The sequence below is a fragment of the Canis lupus genome, chromosome 11 (assembly GCF_048164855.1).
Source record: "Canis lupus baileyi chromosome 11, mCanLup2.hap1, whole genome shotgun sequence".
Lineage (NCBI taxonomy): Eukaryota > Metazoa > Chordata > Mammalia > Carnivora > Canidae > Canis > Canis lupus.
The window spans coordinates 29,168,629-29,191,901 of record NC_132848.1 but is presented as its reverse complement, the minus strand read 5'-3'; the positions used below and the strand labels follow the sequence as shown (position 1 = coordinate 29,191,901).

At 52.0% G+C, this 23,273-nt stretch overlaps 1 protein-coding gene across 8 annotated transcripts in view; it reads right to left on the bottom strand.

Moving 5' to 3' along the window:
• PLA2G6 (phospholipase A2 group VI) overlaps positions 1-20,690 on the bottom strand; it is a 60,069-nt gene extending 39,379 nt beyond the window's left edge. For 5 of the 8 annotated variants that reach the window (XM_072844001.1, XM_072844000.1, XM_072844005.1 and 2 more), the window contains exons 1-2: positions 20,560-20,690; positions 9,625-10,010 (exon numbers count right to left, since the gene is read on the bottom strand). In XM_072844001.1, the coding sequence (XP_072700102.1) occupies positions 9,625-9,923 (299 nt within the window). In that variant the 5' untranslated portion in view covers positions 9,924-10,010; positions 20,560-20,690. The remainder of the gene's footprint in view (positions 1-9,624; positions 10,011-20,559) is intronic. The other 3 variants (XM_072844003.1, XM_072844008.1, XM_072844004.1) reach the window with 2 other exon arrangements.
• Positions 20,691-23,273: the final 2,583 nt, after the last annotated feature.

Here is a 23,273-nt window from a genome sequence, read left to right as displayed (position 1 = left end):
AAAAGAAACCAAATCATCCATAATTCCATAAAAAAAACCCCAACTAAACAAATCTACCATCACACTGAAATATTTTAATAACTTTTACTACTCATAAACAATGAAACAAAAAAAAGTCCTTATTGGATCTAGAATCAGTAAACCTGACCTGGCAGGCATATATGACAACACTATTCCTACCAGCTACAGAATACACGTTCTTTTCCAGCCACATGAACCAAAGTCAGAAATACTGGACATAAGCTGGGCCATAAAGTACACGTGAGCAAATTTCGAAGAAAATATTTGGACCATGTTCTCCGACCATGATGAAACTAAGCAAAAGATGGATAACAAAAAGAGAATGAAAAGTTTCCCATACATTTGAAAATGAAGCAAGATACATATAAGCTATCCACAGTTCAAGCAAGCAAGAGGTCATGGAGAAATTTAGGAAATGTTTTTAGTCGGTGGTAATGTAAATATTCTGTATCATGCGAAGGAACCTTCCACCTCTGGACTGGGCAGAGGAGCTTATAGCAAACTAGCAGCCCCACTAGGCTGGGCAGAGCGAAGCCGGCATCCAGAGCTGTCAAGGAGGCCAGAACTTGAGGAAACCCCAGGGAAGTGAGCCCAAAGCTCTGCATGCAATCTTCTCTCCTAAGCTAGGCAGAGCAGGATGTCAAGAAACGGAACAGAAAACAGCAGCAGAAGAGGACCCAGAGTGGAGCGGAAACTGTGGCGGTCTTTCAGTCCTTGCGACACAGACATTCAAGTTCAAGGCCCGCCAGGTGGAGGGACCGTAGTAAACCAAGGCCTTCAGCTGAGGCCTGAGAACATCTACCCCCTGACGGTAGGGGTGATGACCCAGGAGTCAATTCCAGGCAGATAATCAATCTAGTCACCAAAGGCAAAACAATAAAGTTTCTGGAAGATACTACAGAGAAATATCCTCCACCCCTCCTGGTAGAGAAGGACTTTGCTAAACAGTACATGAAAGCAAATGGAAAAGATGAGTGACTCTAACTTCCTTGAGACTAAGAACTCTTGTTTATCCAGAGACAGTGTGGAGAAAGCACAACAGCAAGCCACTAGGGCATGGCTGCAACACACGTAACCAACAGCAGGTGTGTACCTGAAGAGAGATGCTAAAGCTCTGTAAGAAAAAGAACCCTATGTTTTAAGTGTTCAAGGGTACTGGAGCAGCTACTTCACTGAAGGGCCAAATGGTTCATCAACTTATCCACAGGTGCTCAAACTCATATGTCACCAGGCCAAGGCACACCAAAGCCACAATAACACACCACAACACACCCAACAGAATGATACTCTTTTTTTAACTAGCAACACAGGATATGAAGCAACAGGAATCTCCTTCACGGCCAGGAGGAAACCAGATGGGCATTATCCGCTGAAGTTGAGGAGGTGTATGGAGTCAGCTCACCAATTCCACTCCCCGAGACATGCCTGACAGGCGTGCATATGCGCACCAGGAAAAGTAAAGCTGCCCAAATCCCCATCAGTGAATGAATAGAGGCTGTGATGTAGTTAACACAGTGGAACTGTCCTGCACAGAAGTCGGACTGGTTATATGCAAAAACATACATAAATCTCACAAACAGAGGCACCGGGCGGCTCAGCAGTTGAGCATCTGCTCTTGGCTCAGGTTGCAATCCTGGGGTCCTGTGATGGAGTCTGGTGTTGGGCTCCCAGCAGGGAGCCTGCTTCTCCCTCTGCCTCTGTCTCTGCCTCTCTCTGTGTCCCTCATGAATAAATAAATAAAATCTTTAAAAAAACAATTAATAAAAAAAATAAAATAAAAATAAAAAACCAATTAATCAATCTCACAAAGTGCTGAGCAAACAAGCCAGGCACAGAAGCAACTGCCATACAAGCCAGGTTCAGGGTTACCTTTGGAGGGCAAGGGAGCAAAAGAGGGGGTTTCTGGGGCACAGCAGTGTTTTGACACGAGTGCTGGTTCAAGGTATCCGTGATGCGTCACTGAGCTATGCGTACTTTTCCATGTGTGGCATAGTTCCCTATTTTTAACCAGTTTAGAGAGAGAACAGGAGGAGGGAATCAGGGACAGCTGAATAGAGGCTGTGCCTGGGGAGGAACGTGGAAGCAAGAATGAAATTACAAAAAAAAAAAAAAGAGAGAAGACAGCCTACTTGTATAGCAATGGAAAATACCTAGTCAAGAGGGGGAAGTCGGGGAGGAGAGAAGAAAGAAATGCTGACTTGATGTCCTGAAGGGGATGAAGGGATGCTGACCTTGATGGGAAGGGACCAGCCTCTACAGTGACAACAGGGAGGCACAGTGTGTGGGTGCAGGTGTGGGCAGCACAGGGTGGGGGCGCTCACCAGCTACAGGTAAGCACAGAGTGGGGGAGGAGGGAGAAGGAAGGAGGAGGAGAAGGGAGGAGGGAGAGGGACAGAGGAGGAGGTAGAGGAGAGGGGGAAGGGAGGGGAAGGTAGGGAAGGGGAGGGGGAGGAGGAGGAAGGGAAGGAAGAGGGAAGGAGAAGGGAGGAGAGGGAAGGAGAAGGGAAGGGAGGGGAGGGGAGGAGGAGGGAGGGGAGGAGGAAGAGGGAAAGAGGAGGAAGAGGGAAGGAGAAGGGAGGGGAGGAGAGGAGGGAAGGGAGGAGGGAGGGGAGGAAGAGAGAGGGAAGGAGAAGGGAGGGGAGGAGAGGAGGAGGGAGGGGAGGAAGAGAAAGAGGGAAGGAGAAGGGAGGGAGGGGAGGAGGAGGGTGGGGAGGAGGAGGAAGAGGGAAGGAGAAGGGAAGGGAGGGGAGGAGGAGAAAGAGGGAAGGAGAGGAGGGGAGGAGGAGGGAGAGGGAGGGAGGGAGAGGGGAGGTAGGAGGTGAAGGACAGGGTGCAGCCAGCCTGCTGAGGAGTGAAAGCAATCAGCATGGAGGGGAGCCCCACCAGCCATTGGAGAACTGGAATTAACTAGTGTTGGGTTTTTGCCAAGCAAATGTGACAAAGAGAGAAGTGAGAAAGCAGGGAGGGTATGCAAGGGTGTGATCGTAATGACAGGCGCCGAGTTCCAGCAGAGCAAGAAGTGAAGTACTGAGAGGGACAGACCATGGCAGGGACAGGGACCACGGTGGGGACAGGGACCGCGGTGGGGACGGCTGGGTCTGTGGCTGCAGGGAGAGGAGAGAGATTTCTCTCCCAATCACAGGATGGTGTGAATTTCAAGGCTGGTGGGCAAGGGCCACCCTTCCCATCCCACCTCCAGACCCAGTGGGGGAAACACCAGAAGAGAAATCGCTTGAGGCCCTCAGGGGAGAACCAGGTTTGGTTTAGAGCTAGGGATGAAAGAGATTCAGAGAAAAAGTGGAGGACCTGCAGGACTCATAAGGCTGTCTTAAAAAAAAAAAAAAAAAAAAGGCTGTCTTCCCTTTCTTCTAGAACTGCGCCCCCAGACAAAAGCCAGCTGGCATCAGCTCTGGGGAGCCTTTGCCTTGGCTGGAATGGCCTGTGGATGAGCCTCAGGGGGGCAGTGAACTTCAGGAAATAGCACACAAATGTGTGTCTGTGCATTTGGAGGTGGAAGGTTTCCCCGGGACGTTCAGTGGGGTCCTGGACCAACAAATGGGCAAAGAACCATTAGGCTAGAGAGGTAGCTAACTCCCCCGCTTCGGGGCCGAGCACCAGCCCTCCCTCACCGGTCCTCCCAAGGGCTCCTCCTCCATCCCTGTCGCTCTGTGCCCACCCCTGATGTGCCTCTCCCTGCAGAGCCCTTGCTCCAGGTGAAATCTGCCTCCCCCTTTTAGGTCCATCTCCCACCCAACTACCCCCAGAGGCCCCTTCCAACCCTTCCTAGCAAACACGCGTCTAGCTTCAGTGGACATGGGTCAATCGCCCACTGAACAAACACTCAGCACGGACCTGCCAAGTGTCTGGCACCGCAATGGGCATTAAGGGAAATGACTCAGACCCCGAAGCTGTCCCTCAGGAGCCCTGCGGTCTAGTGGGGAGACAGATGTACAAACAGACACAAGGTGCTCCAAGGCAAGGGGGAGCGACAGAAGTACGGATCTGAGGGGGAACCAGCTCACAGAGCAGGGCGGTAGGGAAGCCAGGACAAATAAAGGAGTGTGAAAAGGTGAGGTCTGTTTGGGGGAACCTAAGACCTTTACTTGTTCCCATTATAACAGTTATCCCCCTGCAGGCTGCTTAGGGACCTACCTTTTCTGGCTACTGCCTGAGCCCCTGGAGGACAGAGCTGCTATATTCAGCTCTGCTGGGAGAGGCTGGGCTGTGGGCTGGATAAATGGGGAAGGAGCAAGCACAGGGTCCAAGGCCGGGTCCCAGGCCACTCAGCATGTCTGAGGAGCTGACCAGCAGCTCCATTTTGGAGGGCGTCAAAAACCAGTCCCATTTCCAGAAGCAAAGATCACATGTCGCACGTGCTTTGATCATTGTTTCTGGGATCCCTGGCAAGTGCAGCCCTGTTTCTGCTGAGATACCAGTGATGAGCTGGCAGGTTTCATCAAATATCACATGCCACTAGCAAATGTCAGTAGTAAATGATTAATTCATAGCAGGAACATTAAGTATGGGTGATTATCATCACGTACACACACTGCTACCAGGGACCACCCTGGGGCCCACACAGAAGAGCCAGGGCTCTGGACCATATCCCAGGCTGGGGCGGGAGGTGGGGAGCAGGATGAGCCCGGGGGAGGAGAGTCCTGCCCAGTGCCACACTGCAAAGTGGCCCTAGTGGAGAGAAGAAGAGGTGGGTCTGGAGTTAGAATGCTGGATCTGAACCCCAACTCCATGGCTCACCAGCTATGTGAGTTGGGCAAGTTACTGAAATTCTTTGAGGGGCGTTTCCTCTTCTGTAGGATGGGGTAATACCCCCACTTCTGGGCTGTTTGTGAGCACGTGCTCAGTTAATATTTAGACCCTGATGCCTCACACACAGTAGGAGATACTATTCTTGTTGATGTTGCCCTCAGTAACCGCCAGGGCCCGATCTCTCCACCCAGTACGGATACTGGGGATAAGGGGTCACAGGTGGTTAGGTAATAAAACCCAAGTATTCAAAGTATTCAGAAGATGCTGACTCCCTCCCCTCCCCCCCCCCCCAAGTGCTGCGGCTGCATGAGGAACAGGGACATATCTACCTGGAGCCTGAGCACACCTCGGCATTTCCCTTGCACACAATGCTGGACTCTGGGGAAGTTTGGAGCTCTCCAGGCAGAAGGGGACCTTTAAAAGACAACCCCAGGCACCTGGGTGGCTCAGTGGCTGAGCATCTGCCTTCAGCTCAGGTCGTGATCCCAGGGTCCTGGGATCGAGTTCTGCATTGGGCTCCTCACCAGGAGCCTGCTTCTCCCTCTGCCTGTGTCTCTGCCTCTCTCTGTGTGTCTCTCATGAATAAATACATAAAATCTGAAAGAAGAAAGAAGAAAGAAAGAAAGAAAGAAAGAAAGAAAGAAAGAAAGAAAGAAAGAAAGAAAGAAAGGAAGGAAGGAAGGAAGGAAGGAAGAAAGAGAAAGAAAAGAAAGAAAGAAGGAAGGAAGGAAGGAAGGAAGGAAGGAAGGAAGGAGAAAGAAAGAAGAAAGAAGAAAGAAAGAAAGAAAGAAAGAAAGAAAGAAAGAAAGAAAGAACGAACGAACCTCAGGGGCACCTGGGTAGCTCAGTCGGTTGGATGGCCAACTCTTGATCTCTGCTCAGGGCACGATCTCAGGGTTCTGGGATCAAGCCCCACATCCTGTCTTGGGCTCCCACTCAGCAGGGAGTCTGCTCCAGGATTCTCCTTCTCCCTCTGCCCCTCCCCCTGCTCACGCTATTTCTCTCTCTTATAAATAAATAAATCTTAAAAAAAAAAAAAGACAGAACCTCAGCACCTAGAGGAAGTCTAGTAAACCAAACCTTTCTTCTAAAACTTCAGGGGAGGGCAGCCCCGGTGGCGCAGCGGTTTAGCGCTGCCTTCAGCCCAGGGTGTGATCCTGGAGACCCAGGATCAAGTCCCACGTCGGGCTCCTGCATGGGGCCTGCTTCTCCCTCTGCCTGTGTCTCTGCCTCTCTCTCTCTCTCTCTCTCTCTGTCATGAATAAATAAATAAAATATTTAAAAAAAATAAATAAATAAAACTTCAGGGGGCTGGGAGTGGCAGGGAGACCCCGGAGATGGCTGCCCCTAGAAGCCCAGGCCCTCACTCTGTGGTCACACCCCAGGCCTTGGCATTGCTATTTCTGCAACTCTTCATAACCGCCCCTCCTGCTTCCCAGCTCACTCCCTTGACTGCCTTGAATCCAACAAGCCTCTAGTCCTGGAGAGGGGACGCGGCACACATCGGGCCTCTGCCAATATTGCTGAAGCTGTGTGAATACGTCACCCTCATGGCACAAACCTATGGGTGCCAGGCTCCTTGCTGGGTGCTGGGGGTTGTACTGGGGCAAACAAGACAGACACAGCTGCTACTCTCATGGGGTTTGTGGTCTACCAGGAAGGTGGTCTACTGAGCATGGGGATGGAGTACTACAGGACACGAAGCAGCAGTGCCTACTCTAGCTTGAAGGTCAGGCAAAGGTGAGCAAAAGTGAGGCAGGCCAAGAAGGGGTGAATATTCTAGGCCAATGACATAAGAGTCTAGGTGAAGGCCGGAACACAGGGTGGTAAGAGCTGAGACCAGGGGGGAAAGCAAGGCTTGATCACATGAGCCCTTTCAACCTGAGCTAAGCAGGTGATAGGTTAAGGAAATAGGGAGTTCTTCAAAAAGTGAGGCAGGGGAGTGAGCGATCAGATTTGTCTTCTAGAAAGATCACTCTGACAGCAACTTGGAAGAAGATGTGAGGAGAGCAAGACTACAGGCCAAGCAACAGGCTGGGAAGCAGAGTGCAGCTGGAGTCTGTGTGTACAATGACCGTGGTCTACAAAGAGAACCAGCAGCAAAATGGAGAAAACAAGAGCCCGGATTTTGGACTGGCAGGTGGCTGGGATACAGGCCACACTTCCCAGCCTCCCTTGCAGTTAGTTGTGGCCATATGACTAGGTCCTGGCCAATGGGATTCAGATGGAAGGCATGTGTGCCACTTCCAAGAAGCCCCTTAAACCTTCCTGCTGACTGGAAAGGTGGCTGTGATGCCTGGATCTGGCGTGGCCAACTGGGACCATGCAGCGGCCTACAGAACGAAGGCCACACATGGTGGAGCAACAAGACAGCAAGAGCCTGGACCCCTGGGGCCTCGGGGGGAGCAGAACTGCCACACTAGCCCCCTCTGCAGCGGTTGTCACTTAGGAGAAAACTAAAATGCCATCCTGTTTGGGGACTATTGTGTTGGGCTTCCTATCACTCAAGCCAAACCCAAACATAATTGATGGAGAAGGAACAGCAGATTCAAGATATGTTTGGCAGGGGAGCCCAACCGAATTCAGTAAGGACCTGGATCTGCGGTGGAGGGAGCCCGAAGAATCAGGGATTGATCCCGGGCTTCTGGGCTACACAGCGTGTACAGGGATGGTGATGCCATCTGCTGAAGCAGAAATGCTTGGGTGGGAGCAGGTGAGAAGAAGAAAAAGAGTCCAAAGCCAAGTGAGGGATGTCAGGAATTCTGAGAGGAGATGCGTGCTTGGCTTGAAACCCCACCCAACGCTCCCTGTTCTGTCCAAACACACAGAAAACACAGCGGCACAGAAAAAAGAAATGGCTTAGGAGCCAGAAGACACAGATTCTGTTTCTTCACTGCTTCCCATGCAACCTTGAATGACTCACTTATCCTCCTGCATCTCTGTTTTCTTATCTGTAAAATGGGATACTGCCTTCCTTGCTTACCTCGACAGGTCATCGGAGGATGTGCTAATATACCATACTATAATGTGCTAATATACCATACTATAATGTGCCCCCCAATTAAGGGTAAATAAACATGTAGCTAATAAACTGCTGGCAAAGAGTTTAACTCCCTGGGATGGAAGTCTGCCTGCAGTGGGGCTTGAGCTTGCTGGGACAGATCTGGAATCCTATTGAGAGACACTGACAGCTGCCAGGACTTGGTGATGGCAGTTGGTGGAGCCCCCAGGGCAGCAACTGAAAAGTAAGGCTGAGTGGCCCTCCAGAGAGTGGACCCACTGCCCTGCTCAGCTGTGCATTCCCATCAGCAGCCCTCAGCTTGTGAGCCTACAGAGAGGTTCCAGAGCCACAGGTGGAAACCTGCCCTGTCCTGACCAAGGCCAGCCAGATGGCCATCAGCTCAGGCCCACCTGTGCCCACAGTGTGCACCACCTCTGCCGTGTCAAAACTGGTGTCCGGACTAGCTGCTGAGCCCAACAGCCCACTGTGGAGGCTTCCGCCTCAGTTCCCTGTGGGACTAGACATGAATTCTCCCGATTGGCCTCCTCTACTCTCTTCCTGTTGGGTGGATCCTGACTCCCAGTTTGCCACTTTCTGAGACTCCTGCTGCCACGCCTCCTCAATTGGAATGACCCTAGAGGTTCCCTCCAGCCTCAATTTTTGCCAAAGCCCTGCGCCCACTGGGGATCCAGTCCCGGGGCCATCAGCCCTTGGGTACCCCCTGACCCCCCTTGCCTCTGCATGTCTAGAACGACCTTACCCACTTTCCTCTGCCAGACACATTCCTACTCATTTCTCCAGGCTCCAAGTAGCCCACCAGGAAGGGCTTGCCCACTTCTGTCCCCACTGTCGGCTCTGCCACAGCTCTCTTCACATGCTGGTTACAATGCCTGCCTGGCATGTGACCTCCACCAAAGACAGCACGTCAGGGCACAGAGCGTATCTTGTCATCTCGCAGCACCAGCTGGGTCTGGCCCAGGGCCTGGGACTCCCGAGCTACTGCAGGTGCCTGGTGCCTGGTGAAGGGATGGATGGCTGGGTGGCAAGATGAGTGAATGAATAGAGTAAGGGAGTAAGGCCCATCAGCACTTGCTCAGCTCAGGGCCGGTCTGCCAAGCTCCTCTGGACCCTGCATTTTGGGTGCCTGGCCACTCCTCTGCCCTTCTGCCAATCAGCCCTGCAGCTGGCTCAGATCCCTCAGCCCTGTTCTGACTTCCTACCACTTCCTCCAAGCCCACGGGAGACCCAGCATGTCCTGAAAGGTGACCACTGTCTACCCCTTTATGGTCTCCTGAACACATGTTGGCTGGTCCCTACGAGGACAGTCATGCCTTTAGAGACCCAGGGCTGGGACGCCTGGGTGGCTCAGTGGTTGAGCATCTGCCTTTGGCTCAGGTCGTGATCCTGGGGTCCTGGGATCGAGTCCCATGTCATGTTCTCCATAGGGAGCCTGCTTCTCTCTCTGCCTGTGTCTCTGCCTCTCTCGCCTCTCTCTCTGTGTCTCTCATGAATAAATAAAATCTTAAAAAAAAAAAAAAAAAAAAAAAAGACCCAGGGCTATAGGTGATCCCTGGGCCTTATCGAATTTGACCCTTCTCAGCTTTTCCTCCATCTGCAGGGGGCCAGCCTGACCCACCTTCTATCCTCATGCCCCTGCTTGGGGGACCCTGATGGGCCAGAAGGTGCAGAGTCTAAGAGATCCTTCTCCCCACCCTCTCCCACCCTTTTCCAGAACCCTCAAATGTTGGGCCCATAGAAGCTGCTTTTTGGCCAGGGGACCTCCAGTCTGAGAGGTCAAAGGAGAGAAGCATGTGTGGCCACTGACTGTCACCCACCGGAATCCACTCTGTGAGTTCCTGGGGTTGACCAGGATGCAGTCCCAGGTACGATTGGGAATGTTCTGGAACAGAATCAGCTGCCCTTCATCCCGAACCCGGGCACTTGAGGTGTAGTCCGCCACAGCCACCTCCTTCACCCGGAACGGGTTTGAGAACAAGTTGGTGACACTACTGAGGGTATTGACCAGGCGGCCGAAGAACTGCATTTTCTGTGGGGCAGGTGAGGAGGCCCCGCCGCCTGCTCCCTCAGTCTGGAAGAAAATGGAGTCTCTGGTCAGCCGGGCGTGGTCTCCCATGCCCACCTCACCACGCACAGGTTTCCTGCATGGGCTCCCAGATGGCTCCCCACCAGTGCTGTTCCTGGATCCTGTGCCAGGAGGGACCTGGAAAGGAGAGGGGAGAAAGAGAGATGGCACTGAGTCAGGGTAAGAAGGCCTGAAGTTACAGAGTGGCCACCACACACAGAGGCCCAGGACTGTCCCACTTCCTGGCCAGTGTCCCCATCAGGGCCTCAGCCTCCTCTTCTGGAGCATGGACCATATCGCTCCAGGAGGGATGGCAGATGTGAATGCACATCACAGACGACCCTGTTCTGTCCAGATGGAGGGGTTCTCCCCTGTGAAGTCAAGCACTGACATCCTAGCATTCAGAAAGCGTGGCATGGGGACACCTGGGTGGCTCAGTGGTTTAGCGTCTGCCTTTGGCTCAGGTTGTGATCCCGGGGCCATGGGATTGAGTCCCACATCGGGCTCCCTGCATGGAGCCTGCTTCTCCCTCTGCCTGTGTCTCTGCTTCTCTCTCTCTCTCTCTCTCTCTCTCTGTGTGTGTGTGTGTCTCTCTCATGAATAAATAAATAAAGTATTAAAAAAAATAACAAGAAAAGAAAAGGAAGCTTGGCCTGAGTCATTCCAATTCCACAACTAAAACTAGTGTCCCGTCTCGACCAGATACAAGCAGGGGACCAAGATCGTCCCACACCCCGTCGGGGGTGGGGGGACGGACTTTGGGCATGGGCCTCCAATGTCTGGTGCCTTTCTCACTGCCTTACCAAGGAGCTCGGAGAGGACACGAAACCGAGTGCTGGGTTCACGGAAATGAACGTGAACGAAAAGACTCAGAGACAGCGACTGCGACGGCAGCGGTGCGTGGGGATGGAAATGTTATGCTGCAGATTCAAAGGGTCACAGTTTCTGCTGTGGAAACTGTCCCCAGTTCAGGTGATAGAATTCGATGTCTCATATTTTCCTAGGTTCTCAGCAAATATACTGCATTCCTAAGGCTGTGCCACCAAAGCTGCGTGACATTTAGACAGAGGCTGCCCTCTGGTTCTGTGCCAGGAAGTCACCTGCCAAACGGGACAGGGGACAGGGCAGTGTGGGCACCCCGGAGGAGAATCAGCAGTCAGGGGACACTCGTCGCACTCTGGGCCAGCTGTTGAGGAGAGGATCAAGCTTACGGATTAAAGGAATAACAAGAAGCCTCAAAGAATCACCTCTACAGGGAGGAGGAGCCGATAATGATAATTGTACCAGGAGACGTTTACTGAGCACTTACTAGGCAGCAGGCCCTGAGATAAGCACCTGACGCGACTGTCCCCTTTCATGCTCTGCAAGAGGCATAGAGCCGGAGCAAAACTGCTCCAGTCCTTACCAGCTGTATGTCCTTGGGCAAGTCACTTAACCCCTCTGTGTCTCTATCTGTAACACAAGAAACACGACAGTGCCCAGTAACAGAACCTGGCAGATAGTAAATGTTCAATAAGCATTAGTGCTCTTTGACTACCCGCCCTTTGACACACGAGGAAACTAAGGCTTAGATTGCAGAGCTTTGAAAGCATCCCAGAGCTTTGTAAAGTCCTTCCTCTTATGATCGGTAGTAAGATGTGGTGTGAGCAGAGAATGAGCCTCAATGTCCCCTTTAAAATGAAGACAACGCTCAGGGCACCTGAGTGGTTCAGTCGGTTGAGCATCTGACTCTTGATTTTTGGTACAGGTCGTGATCTCAGGGTCATGAGATCAAGCCCCACATTGGGTTCTGCACTCACTGTAGCATCTGCTTGGGATTCTCTCTCCCTCTGCCTCTGTCCCTGCTCTATCTCTCTCTCTAAATATTTTTTTTTTTAAATGAGGACAATGCTCCCCTCTAATGTGCTATGAGGATTACATGGGAACATCCTTTTTTTTTAAGATTTTATTTATTTATTGATAGAGACACAGAGAGAGAGAGAGGCAGAGATGCAGGCAGAGGGAGAAGCAGGCTCCATGCAGGGAGCCCAACATGGGACTCAATCCCGGGTCACATGAGAACATTCTTAAGAATGTTTAGACCTGTGTCAAGTTCCTTCTTTCTTCTGCACTTGGGAACTGAGAGGACAGAGGCGCTGGGGTCCCCACGCCCTTCTCCAGAGCCAGGGGAGAAGGGAGGGACCCCAAGAGAAGACACGGGAACTGGTCCCTGGAAAAGAAACCCCCAAGATGGAAGGCATGGCATGCATATCAGTGTGCCTGTACAGAACCAATCTCTATACTGACATTATAGGAATTGTAAATTGTGATACGTTCACTCCAGAGATACCGCATGGTCATCAAAAGCCATGATTGTGAGGATTACAGGTCAGGAAGCACGTGGTGGCGGTATGACCCTATGACATCAGGTCCATGACACTCCCGGGGGTGTTTGTGGGCTGCTAGGCCCCTGCCTCCCTACATAGCCTCTCCCAGTAGGTCCTACTGACCCTGTCAGCTCCACACCACGCACAATTCCAGAAAGTGATGGGGTCTCGAGCCTCCTTCCCTCTCCAGGTTGATTTATCTATTTGCTATGTCCTTCCTCTCCCTCATCCTCCTGCCAGACTGTACACTTAATCACACTAATCACACCAAACCCTCGGGTGCCTCTCTCTGTGATCTGGCTCTGGTCCAAGAACTTTACATATACCAATCTTTCATCTGGACCATTGCCCCGGGGCGCCTGGGTGGCTTAGTCAGTTGAGCATCTAATTCTTGATTTTGGCTTAGGTCATGATCTTGGGGTTGTGAGACAGAGCCCCAGTTTGGGCTGTGCTCAGCAGAGAGTCTGCTTGAGATTCTCTCTCTCTCCTTCTGCCCCTCTCGCTGCTTGCATGCTCTCTCTCTCTCAAATAAATAAGTAAAATCTTTTTAAAAAATCTGTACCACCACTCTATGAAATTTTTAACCATTATTTTTTTTTTAAGATTTTATTTATTTATTCATGAGAGATACAGAGAGAGAGAGAGAGAGAGAGAGAGAGAGGCAGAGACACAGGCAGAGGGAGAAGAAGCAGGCTCCATGCAGGGAGCCCAACGTGGGACTCGATCCCAGGACCCCAGGATCATGCCCTGAGCTGAAGGCAGATGCTCAACCGCTGAGCCACCCAGACACCCCAAATTGTCACCATTATTATCCTGGTTTTACATATGATTATCCTGGTTTTACATATGAGAAAATCAAGGAACAGAGAGGTAAAGTCATGGGACCTACATCACACAGCTAGTAGGTAAAAGAGCAAGAGTTAGAGCCAGACAGCTGGCTCTATATAGTCTCAGCTTTTTTTTTTTTTCCTTTTAAAGATTTTATTTATTTATTTGAGAGAGAGAGTGAGAGAGCACAAGCAGGGGGTGCAGCAGAGGGAGAGGGAGAAGGAGAAGCAGACTCTCTGCTGAGCAGGGAGCCTGATGTGAGATTCAATCCCAGGGCCTTGGGATCATGGCTTGAGCCAAAGGCAGACGCTTAACTGAATGAGCCACCCACACATCCCTAGTCTGAGCATTTTAAGGACAGGTGCTCAGTCTTTTTCACCTCTGTACACTCGCCCCTGGCACAAGCTTGCCTCTCAGAAAGTCTGATAAAACATAATTTAACTGAATAAAAATTATGCAGCAAAAAAAGGGTGATAGAAAAAACATTAAAATATTCTGAGGATATTGGGTTCATGGGCCATTTTTTTCTTTTCTCTATTTATCAAATGGATGGAAATATGCTGTTTTTGTTTTTGTTTTGTTTTTAATGATTCTATTTGTTAAAGACATAAGAGTGTAGGCTGAGCCCCTGGGGCCCCCAGCTAGGGAGACAGGGTTCCCTGGGGGTCAGGAACAGCTTAGAAAAGCAGCACAGAGGCTTCCCAGAGAACAGGTGGGAGGCACCGGGAGAGAGGCTCACAGGCAGTTGGGGGTGGGGGGTCGGGGGCACCAGCACCCACGAGCCCACTTGGGGTAAAGGGAAGAGTCACTGAGGGGATGACATCCCACCCCAGTGGAGAGACACCTTCCTCACGGGTCCCCAGGGGCTGGTGGTTTAGGGCCACCTTCCACACAGTGACAGCTGCCTGGCCACCAGAAGGACAGACAGGTCTGGCTCCCTCCCAGCCTTCCAGGGTGGGCGTCGGGGTGAAATGACACAATGGAGGGAAAGTGTCCAGGCCGCCGGCCGACTGTGGGCACAAACAGAGGCCATTGTTATCACAAGGTGGAAGAAAGGAAACTAAGCCCCCTGGGTCACATCCTGGAACGATCATAACAGACCAGCCCGGAAAGAGGCAAGTGAGAAGCAGACAGGGCGCATGCTTGTGCTTCCTTCTGGCTTCTGTGCTCTTCCTCCCATCCCACCCCTGACCTGGGGGATGGGGAGCAGGCTCCTTCCAGCACAGCCAGCGGGGAGGACCCACAGTGGAGGACCCACAGCGGGGAGCAGCCCCCCCACCCCCCCGCTTCCTCCCCCTCTGGCTTCTCACAGCCACTTGCTCTTGACCTCCCTGCCTGATCAACACCTGCTTTTACCTGCTGACAATGGTTCTCTTTGGCTCCTCACCTGGGCTCGCTCCCTCTGCCTAAATAACAGGTGACACAGCTGCCACCAAGGTCATGTGATAGAGGCCGTCTGCTCCTGGGCACCTGAGGCTCCAAGCAGCTCTCTGCTGCCCCAAGCAGAAAAGCCACAAACCCAAGAGCTTCTGTGGCGAAGGGGGACACGGACAACTCTGCTCATCCACTCCTGCAGTTCCAGGTGTCGGTGACGTCTTCCCTACTGTGAGGCATGAGGCGGGAGATTTCTGGCCTGTTCTCCTAACTTCTGCTCTGTGGTCAAAGGCCCAGCCTGCCTGCTTGATTCCTTCAGGGAAGGCTTAGAAAGCAGCTGCTGGGGAAGGCAGCCCCAGAGGAGAGGAGCCGTCAGGCAGGAAGGACAAGCATTCGTGTCCCCCTTCAAGAGATGAAGTAACTGAGGCCTGGGGAGGCCTCAGATCATGGGTGTTGGAAGGGCAAGTGAAAGTGGAACATGTTGACGTCCGCCAAAAAAGAGAATGAACAAAAAAGCCATAGTGGGGTCAGAGGGAGATTAGAACCAGCAGATGGCATCCTTGGTGAGTTCCCCAGAAGTGGTTGATTGGGTTCATAAAATGAGTAGTCACAGGGGGACCCAAACCCAGTCCCTGTCCCCTTGGTTGTGGGGGGAAAGAGTCAGGAAAGGATGACTACCCGAGGTGACTCCTGAGCTGAACTTTGCAGTGGGGACCCAGGCAAGAGGCCTCCCCACAGACGGAGCAAAAGAGAACGTATGTATAGGAGGGCGTGGGGACAGGAGCCTTCGTGACCTGTCCAGGAATGAGCATTTTCATCAGGCTTGGGCAGCGAGGGGGAGCGCGGGCACAGCCATGCTCAACATGAATACTGAGCACCCCAGAGCCATTTTGCCAGCATCTGCTTTAGATCCATGCTCAGAGCACCCGGTGACGGTGACGTGGGCTCTTTTGCAGAGGCCACAAGCTCAAGAAGTGCAACAGTGGGCGGGGAGCAAGTGGCTGGTTAGAGGGGGGACTGGGGAGAACCCCGCCCTCAGATGTCTGGTTCCACCTCCGCTGTGAATTCCCCTGAGAGATCCCAGGCAGGTCTCAAGCAAGAGGAAGTGCAAAGCTGCCAGGCCCTGGGCCCCCTTCCCCCCACCTCCTCCTCCAAACAGTTCTCTTTCCGAGAAAGAGAGAGAGGCCCTGAATTTTCAAACTTTCTAGCCTGTCCTACCTGGAATATCCTCCCCTGCCCCCTTTACTCCCATCTTTGCCAAAGCCTCTGCTCATCCTTCAATGCCCAGCTGCTCCCCACGAAGGCTCAGAGCACCAGAACTGGTCCCTCCCGCAACACTCCCAGCTTGCACTACAACACCAGGAGGACTAGGTCCACCGCCCCCCTACAACCCCCTCTGTGCCTGCCACAGGATGCAAATCAGATGCTTACACCTGCCCAGTGGCTCCTCACCATCTTTCAGAGAAAGCCCAAGCTCCAGGGCGGGGATATAAGCATCCACATGACCTGGCGAGCCCACCTCCTGCACCCCTACTTCAACCACACTGCACCAGAGCCTTCTAGAACATGCCACTCTCATGCCCCCATGTACCTGCACACGCTCCTGCCTACACTGTGCTGCCCACTTTGCTCCTCTCACTGTTAGACAAACAAATAAACCCTTCCTGTCCTTCAGGAGTGACTCACGAGCCATCTCGTCTAAGAATCACAGCTGTGCTTCCCCTACTTTCAGCCCTGGGGGTACCCTCACATTGCCCCGTGGTTCCCCAAAGGAGCATCCATCCTGAGATAACAATGGTGTGTCTGTTGGTTTGGGTTGCCCTCTTTCTTTGTTTTATCCAACCACATAGCCTGCTGTTCCTGATGAACAGTGGCTATTTCATAAATGTTTGGTGAATGAGTGAGGACAAATGAATAAACCCCTGGAAGCCCACGGGGCCGGCACCATCGAGGCACCCTCTCCTCCTCTCTTACTCCCTTGGCAGTGGTACCAGGCCACATTTCCTATTCCCCTCACTCAGAGCTGCCCAGCACATCACCATGGTGGAAACTCTCAGGAGAATACTTCCTGGGCACTTGCTAGGCTTCCCAAGAGGCAATGAGCTGTGATCTAGAAAGTCTGGTTTTCTACACCTGAAGCTCATAGACTGAACTCATTCAGGCTCCCAGCAGAGAAACTCTAGGAGCCCTCTGCTTCCCTCTCGACGAAGCCTGGCCAGAGGGGCAGGACAGCTGTCCAGGAGGTGCGTGACAGGATCCCACAGGCAGCCAGGCCAGGAAGCTGACCTCACAGGACTGGCCTCGTGAGGGATCCTGGGAGTTGGAAATCAGGCTTCCCAAGCCCCGGCTGCTTATGACAGGATGTCCCGTGATTGGAACAAGTGGCACGGGCCAGCGACCCCCTCCCGTGCAGCTGATGTCTCCCCCATCCACTGCCCGGGGCCGGATGGTCAGAGCACCCAGCCCAGGCCGAGCACGGCCGCCTTCCTTCCTTCGGCCCCACCAGCCGTGCCTCTCAGCACAGCAACGCATCACCACACCCCAGCCTACACCCTCTCCCAAGGCCACCCCGCTTTATGGTTGGCACAGGGTTCCCACACCTGGTAGCTGCCCCCAAGCTCACAAATGCCTGTGAAGGAAGGAAGGTGCTGGTGTTATCCTGTTTGGCACCAAAGGAAACTGAGGCCCAGAGAAAGGAAGTGGGAGATGTTGCCTGGTGGTGGGACACATGGCTGCTTCTTTAGACTCCAGAACTATACTAGGCAGAGGGCCTGCAAACAGTAGGTGCTCAATTAGCGCATGGGAAAAGACTGGATGAAAGTAAGGGTGAGGGTCAAATGTCCTTTCTGTCCCCCATCTGAACCTCTGGACCTCCAAAGCTGCCTCCAAAACACAAATGTTCCTCCCGTGTTCTCTCTGACCCCAGCTCATCCCAAACTCTTTCCTAATGTGAGTGAGGAATGAGGAAGGGCTTGCCCCCATTACTTTACACACCAAACAACACTGTTACGTTCATCCAGACCACTGAGCACACAGCGCCTCACCAAGTGTCTGAGATAATCACCACGTTTAATCCTCAGAACACTCCAGAGTGAAGGTGCACTTCTACCCATAACACGTAGGAAACTGAGGCACAGGGGCTCATGTAACTTGCCAGGGTCTGAGCCCTATTAGTTAGCATCCGGAGCACCACCCCAGCATCCTCACACCACCTTCAGGAGGAAGCCTGAATGGAAAGTGGCTGAGCGGCTTGCTTTTCAGCCTCTCGTCCTCCAAACACTAAGGCTCGCATCTAAAAATGCACTGCTGTCCGTATGAGCCACAAAATGCCCTTCAGGAAAGGAAAAGGTGTCTTTTTCGTTTGCTCTGCTCAGCTGGACCACAGCTAGCAGCAGACTGCCCCAGATGGGTTGCTGGAGCTCTCAAGGACAGGAGACACCAATAACTTGGAGAGATCTTTGGACTCGTGCCTAGGGACAGGGTGGCCCATTTTATGATTCGCTCTATAGATACTCATCGAGGACCCACTCTGTGGCAGGCATTGCTCTAACTGCTGAGACTCCACTAGTGAACTAAACAGACAAAAATCCCTGCCCGCCTAGATCTTCTATTTTAGCGAGGGCTACAAATAATAGAGAAGATAAACAGGCAAAACATATATAGGTTTTAGATGCTGGTTAGATGCTGAGAAGAAAAGGAAATCAAAGAAAGGAGATAAGATGTGTCGAGGTAGAGACTGAAATTTTAGGGTGACCAGGGTAGTCCTGACCAACAACTTGACCTTGAATAAAGACTAAAAGGAAATGAGGCCAAAAACTGTAGGGATATCTAGGTGGAGAGTTTTCCAGCCAGAGGGAAGAGCAAATGCAAAGACCCTGGGGCTCCAAGAACAGCAAGGACGCCAGTGAAATCAGAGAGGTAAGAGAGGACCAGGCAAGTACAAGTGAGAGGAGCCATTGCAGGTTGGAGCCAAGGAGCAACATTAACACATCATTGGCTGGGATGAAGGGTATTGAGAGGCTTCTAGAATAATTTCACAGCTTCAGCCAGAGCAATGGAAAGAATACTGCCATTTCCTCAAGATGGGAAAGTAAGTGGGAGGGATATTGATGGAAGGTAGGGAAGGGTGGAAGGGGAGATCTATCAGGAGCTTAATTCTAAATATCTTTGATTTTGAAATGCCTACATTTGAGGTGTTGAGCAAGCAATTATATAAGTGAGTCTATCATTCACAAGAAAGATCTAGACAGGACTGGAGATATAAATTTGGGTGTTGTCAAAGTAGAGCTGGTACTTAAAGCTATGAGACCGGATGAGATCACCTGAAAAATGAGCATAGATTAAAAAGAGAGAGAGAGAAAGAGGCATTTCAGGCAGGGACCTATTAAAATGTTCTCCCAGGAGCCACCCTCTACAAAGGGAAGCTCATAACAAGGCCTCCTCTCCCCTTCCACACATGCCCCACACAAGGGTGCAGACGCGCACGCACACACAGCGCTTCCTCTATTTCTTGGTGATGTCATTCTGCTGAGTGAGAAGGAAATTCTCATTGAGGACACTGTCACCCAATGAGAAAGTCATCAGTGGAAGGGAGAAAAGGTGCCCTGGGCACTGAGACAACAGCAGGATGATCACACAGGCTCCGGTGTTATCAAGAACTCCTTTCAGGGTGCAACTCCAGTCTCATTAACTGGTGTGACCTCAGGCAACCCATTTGCCCTCTTTCTTATGTTCAATAGCAATAACATAGGCTCCTTTGAGGGTAGCCCAGAACGCAATAAACAGCCCCAGAGCCCCATAAACAGCCCGTTGATATTTGTTAAATAAATGAGGAATGAATGAATGGCAAAAGCAACAACAGAAAAGCCCGACTCATAGCTGCATGCACACAGCGGTCCTTCTACTTGTCTTTCCCTCCTTTTGTCATTTTATCCCCTTCCCTTTCCTGGCTGTGACACAAGAGCAAAACTATGCACTGGTACGGAAACATGCCAGTTACAAAGCTTTTGCCTTCTACATTTTCTCAAATTTCCAATCTCACGGCAGCCTTATGAGGGCAGGAAATACAATCCCCGTTACAGGCAAGGAAACTGCAACTTGGAACAGAAAACAGCCTCCAAACTCCAGGAACATTTAAAGGCAGAGACAATAACAAAAACACTGTATTCAGCCCAAGGGTGGGGCACTTGTGTTGCCAAACCAAACCTGCCCAACATCCTGTTGGGTGGGTTAAAGGGCAGGTGAGGGAAAGACCCAGAAGCTCAGAGGAAGGGAAGGTATTTGTTTGGGGTCATGTGAGTAGCCCATTAAAAAAAAATGGGCACAGATCCCTGAGCCCTATGCCCTCCTTGTCCCACAGCCACGGGCCTGCCCATCCCAGTCGCATGGTCCTACAGGTCACACCTTCTCGGTCACCAGCTTCCAGGCCATCTCTGGGAGCAGGAGGTGGACACAGAATTGGTGGGTTGGGAGACCCTGGGGTGGGGAGGCTCTGGGGAAGGTGGGAGGGAGCATGGAGGGGCGCAGGCACAGATGAAATCTGGAAGCACATGAGAGACAATAAGCAGAAACAGGGTGATGGGACTCAGAAAGGGGGGAGAGTAAAATGGACAACAGCGGAAACGCCAATGGAGAAATGCAGACAACAGGTGAAGTGGGAGATCAGGTAGGAATAGAGAGGCAGAAAAGTTGGGAGCACTCAGAAGGGCACGGGAAGGTAATGGGACAATCAGTGCGGCTCAGAGTGAAAACTGGGGGCCTGAGAGTTGGAGGGGAACAGGGAGGGGCTGACCAAGGAAGTCAGGGATAGACGGGAGACACACAAGGGAGACGGGGGTCCTAAGGAGGGACCCAGGGCCGAAGCTGGCGTCCCTGGGGAGGTCCCAAGTTCCGTATGAGACGGGAGCCGTCACGGATGGGAGTTGGGAGCGCTGAGGGATCAAAGGGCGGAAGCTGCGGGCACTCCGGGGGTCACACAAGGGTCAATGGAGGACACGACTAACAAACGGGAACACGAGGGAGGCCGGAAGGGAGGTCCGGGTGGAGACCACCGAATCTGGGGCGCCGAGGAGGTTTGGGAAGGGCCCCCCAGGCCCCGCCTCCCCTGCGCCGTCACTCACCTCGCCTTACTCAGCACTTCTACTTCCACCTACTTCCGCAAACAAACGAGCCCGCGGCCACGTGAGGGCCCGGCCGCCGCCCTCCGCCAATCACCGAAGCCGGTGCCCGGCCGCCGCTGCGGCCCCGCCCCCGCGCCGCGTGGGGGGCGCACGAGGAAGGCGGGGGCGGGGCTCCGCCATGTTTTCTAACTGCCCAATGGAAGGGGCTCTCAGGGCCGAGGGAGGCCGGGCTTCGGGTTGGAGCCAATCCTCCGCGGCGGGGCGCGGCCATGTCTGTGCGGGGCGGAGGGTCCTCGCGCCGGCTCGCTGGCGGACATGTTGATGAGGGGCAGGAGCCGCCTCCTCCTCCGCCTTCCGCCTCCTGAAACGGTCTGAGACCTGGAGCCTGAGCCTCCCGAAGGACCGCCCGAGAGAGAAAAGGGAAAGGAGCCAAGACGCAGGGCGGGGCAGGGAGGGGCCTGCTTTGATTTTGCCGGGGACCCCCCAGATTGAGCAACTAAGAATCTTAATTTTGAATTCTTATTCAAAAGAGCTAATTCTTTTAAATAATTAAAAGATGATTAATTTGAATTTGGCCTCAACTACCAATCATTTACTTATTTTTAAGATTTCATTTATTTATTCATAAGAAACTGAGAGGCAGAGACACAGGCAGAGGGAGAAGCAGGCCCCACGCAGGGAGCCCGACGTGGGACTCGACCCCGGGTCTCCAGGGTCACGCCCTGGGCTGAAGGCGGCGCTAGACCGCTGCGCCACCCGGGCTGCCCACAGATCATCTTTTAGTTCAAATAAAAATCACTGAGGGGACGCTTGGGTGGCTCAGTGGTTGAGCGTCTGCCTTTGGCTTGGGGCGTGGTATCGGGGTCCTGGGATCAAGCCCCACAGCTGTAGAATCATTACAGCTGGGCTCCGCAGGGAGCCTGCCTATCCCCTCTGCCTCTGTCTCTGCCTCTCTGTGTCGAATGAATGAATGAATATTTTTTAAAAATCACTAAGTACAGTTGTGCTAAGAAAGTGTTCATTGTTATCCGGCAGCCCTACACCAAGCTGACCTCAGGAAGTATCTTAGCACTTTTAGTAGAAATGTGGGCAAATGACTTGGTCTCTGTGAACTCCTCCTTAATAAGGACGTTGTGACCTACAGCTAAGTTCCTCTCCCTACCTGCACATGGAGGGATTGCAGCAAATGGTCGTTGTTATGATTAGTAATGCTGAGAAAGGCACACTGGTGACTGCCTGGGTTGTAGTGACAGATGTGCTTCTGAGCAGATCGTGTCAACTCCTATTTGTACAGAGCTTCGCCGATTACAAAGTAGTTTGACTTCACATCCATCATCTCTGGAGTGTCCACTCTTGTCTGCATTTTACAGATGAGGAAACTGTTCCTTAAACTGAGATTTGAATTTTGCTCAAGAGTTTCAGCTTTGAGTTGAGAGAACTAGGTAAAAACTCAGACTTCTCACTGAAAATATTTTGCCCTCCACACCCCAAATAAGTGAAGTTAGGACGATGGTTATCAGGGAGCTTGCAAAAGGCCAGGCATTCCTGCCTCTACAGAGTAATCTGACCCAAGAAGACGCGTAGGTTCAGCGGGCTGAGTCTCATTTTTCAGCAAACACCCTGGTATTCAAAGTGGGTCTGCAAGACAAGTTTGGCAACGCAGACACACAACTGAATCTGAAAAGTAGAAAAGGCCGAGGGAGGCTGGACCAATTGTTAAAAACCCTCAAAGATCCATGAAAGAAATTTAATCTCAGGGCCTAATGAAGTTGAGTGCCTGCCCCCCCCCCCCCCAGGTATTTCTGGTGAAACTGTGAAATGAATGGATAAAGCAAGAAATGAGATATAGCGGATTCTTAGGAAGCACTGAATGAGCAAGCAATGGGAAGGGAGGGGCAAATAAGCAAAATGAGATACACTCTGTTGGGTTTCTGTTGGATTTCTGCATTGGAGCAGTTTGAGTTAAAGAGCTTCTCTTGAGGGGCTGTGCCAAGAACATCTCAGAGGGGCTTGCAGCTACAAACACCTCAGAGCAAAATGTCTGCTTTCTAGGAGCCCAGAATCTGGAGAGTTAGACTAGACCACGTCCCCTCCCTCAGAGTTGGATAGAAATGTGGCTAACTGGGGCACCTGGGTGGCTCAGTCAGTAACTGTCTGACTCTTGGTTTTGACTCAGGTCATGATCTCAGGGTCATGAAACACAGCCCAGTGTTGGCCCGGCACTCAGCCAGCTGGGCATCTGCTTCAGATTCTCTCTCCCTCTGCCCCTCCCCTGCCCCTACTCTCTCTCTCTCAAATAAATAAATAAATCTTAAAAAAAAAAAAAAAAAAAAAGGAAATTTAACTAGCCAACATACTAATGGCATGGTTTTACACTCTTACCTTGTTGGAGCCTCACAACAATGCTGAGAAGTAGTACTCTTGCCTTCCACTTTATTGTTGAAGAAACCTATAGGGGGATGCCTGGGTGGCTCAGCGGTTGAGCGCCTGCCTTTGGCTCAGGTCATGATCCCAGGGTCGGAGGATCGAGTCCCATGAGTCCTACGTCAGGCTCCCTGCATGGGGCCTGTTTCTCCCTCTGCCTGTGTCTCTCATGAATAAAAAAATAAATCTTTAAAAAAGAAAAAAAAAGAAAATAAACCTATAGGTTCTGCAAAGGAAAATAATCCCCAGAGTCACATATCAATAAAAGGCAGAACCAGGGTGCCTGGGTG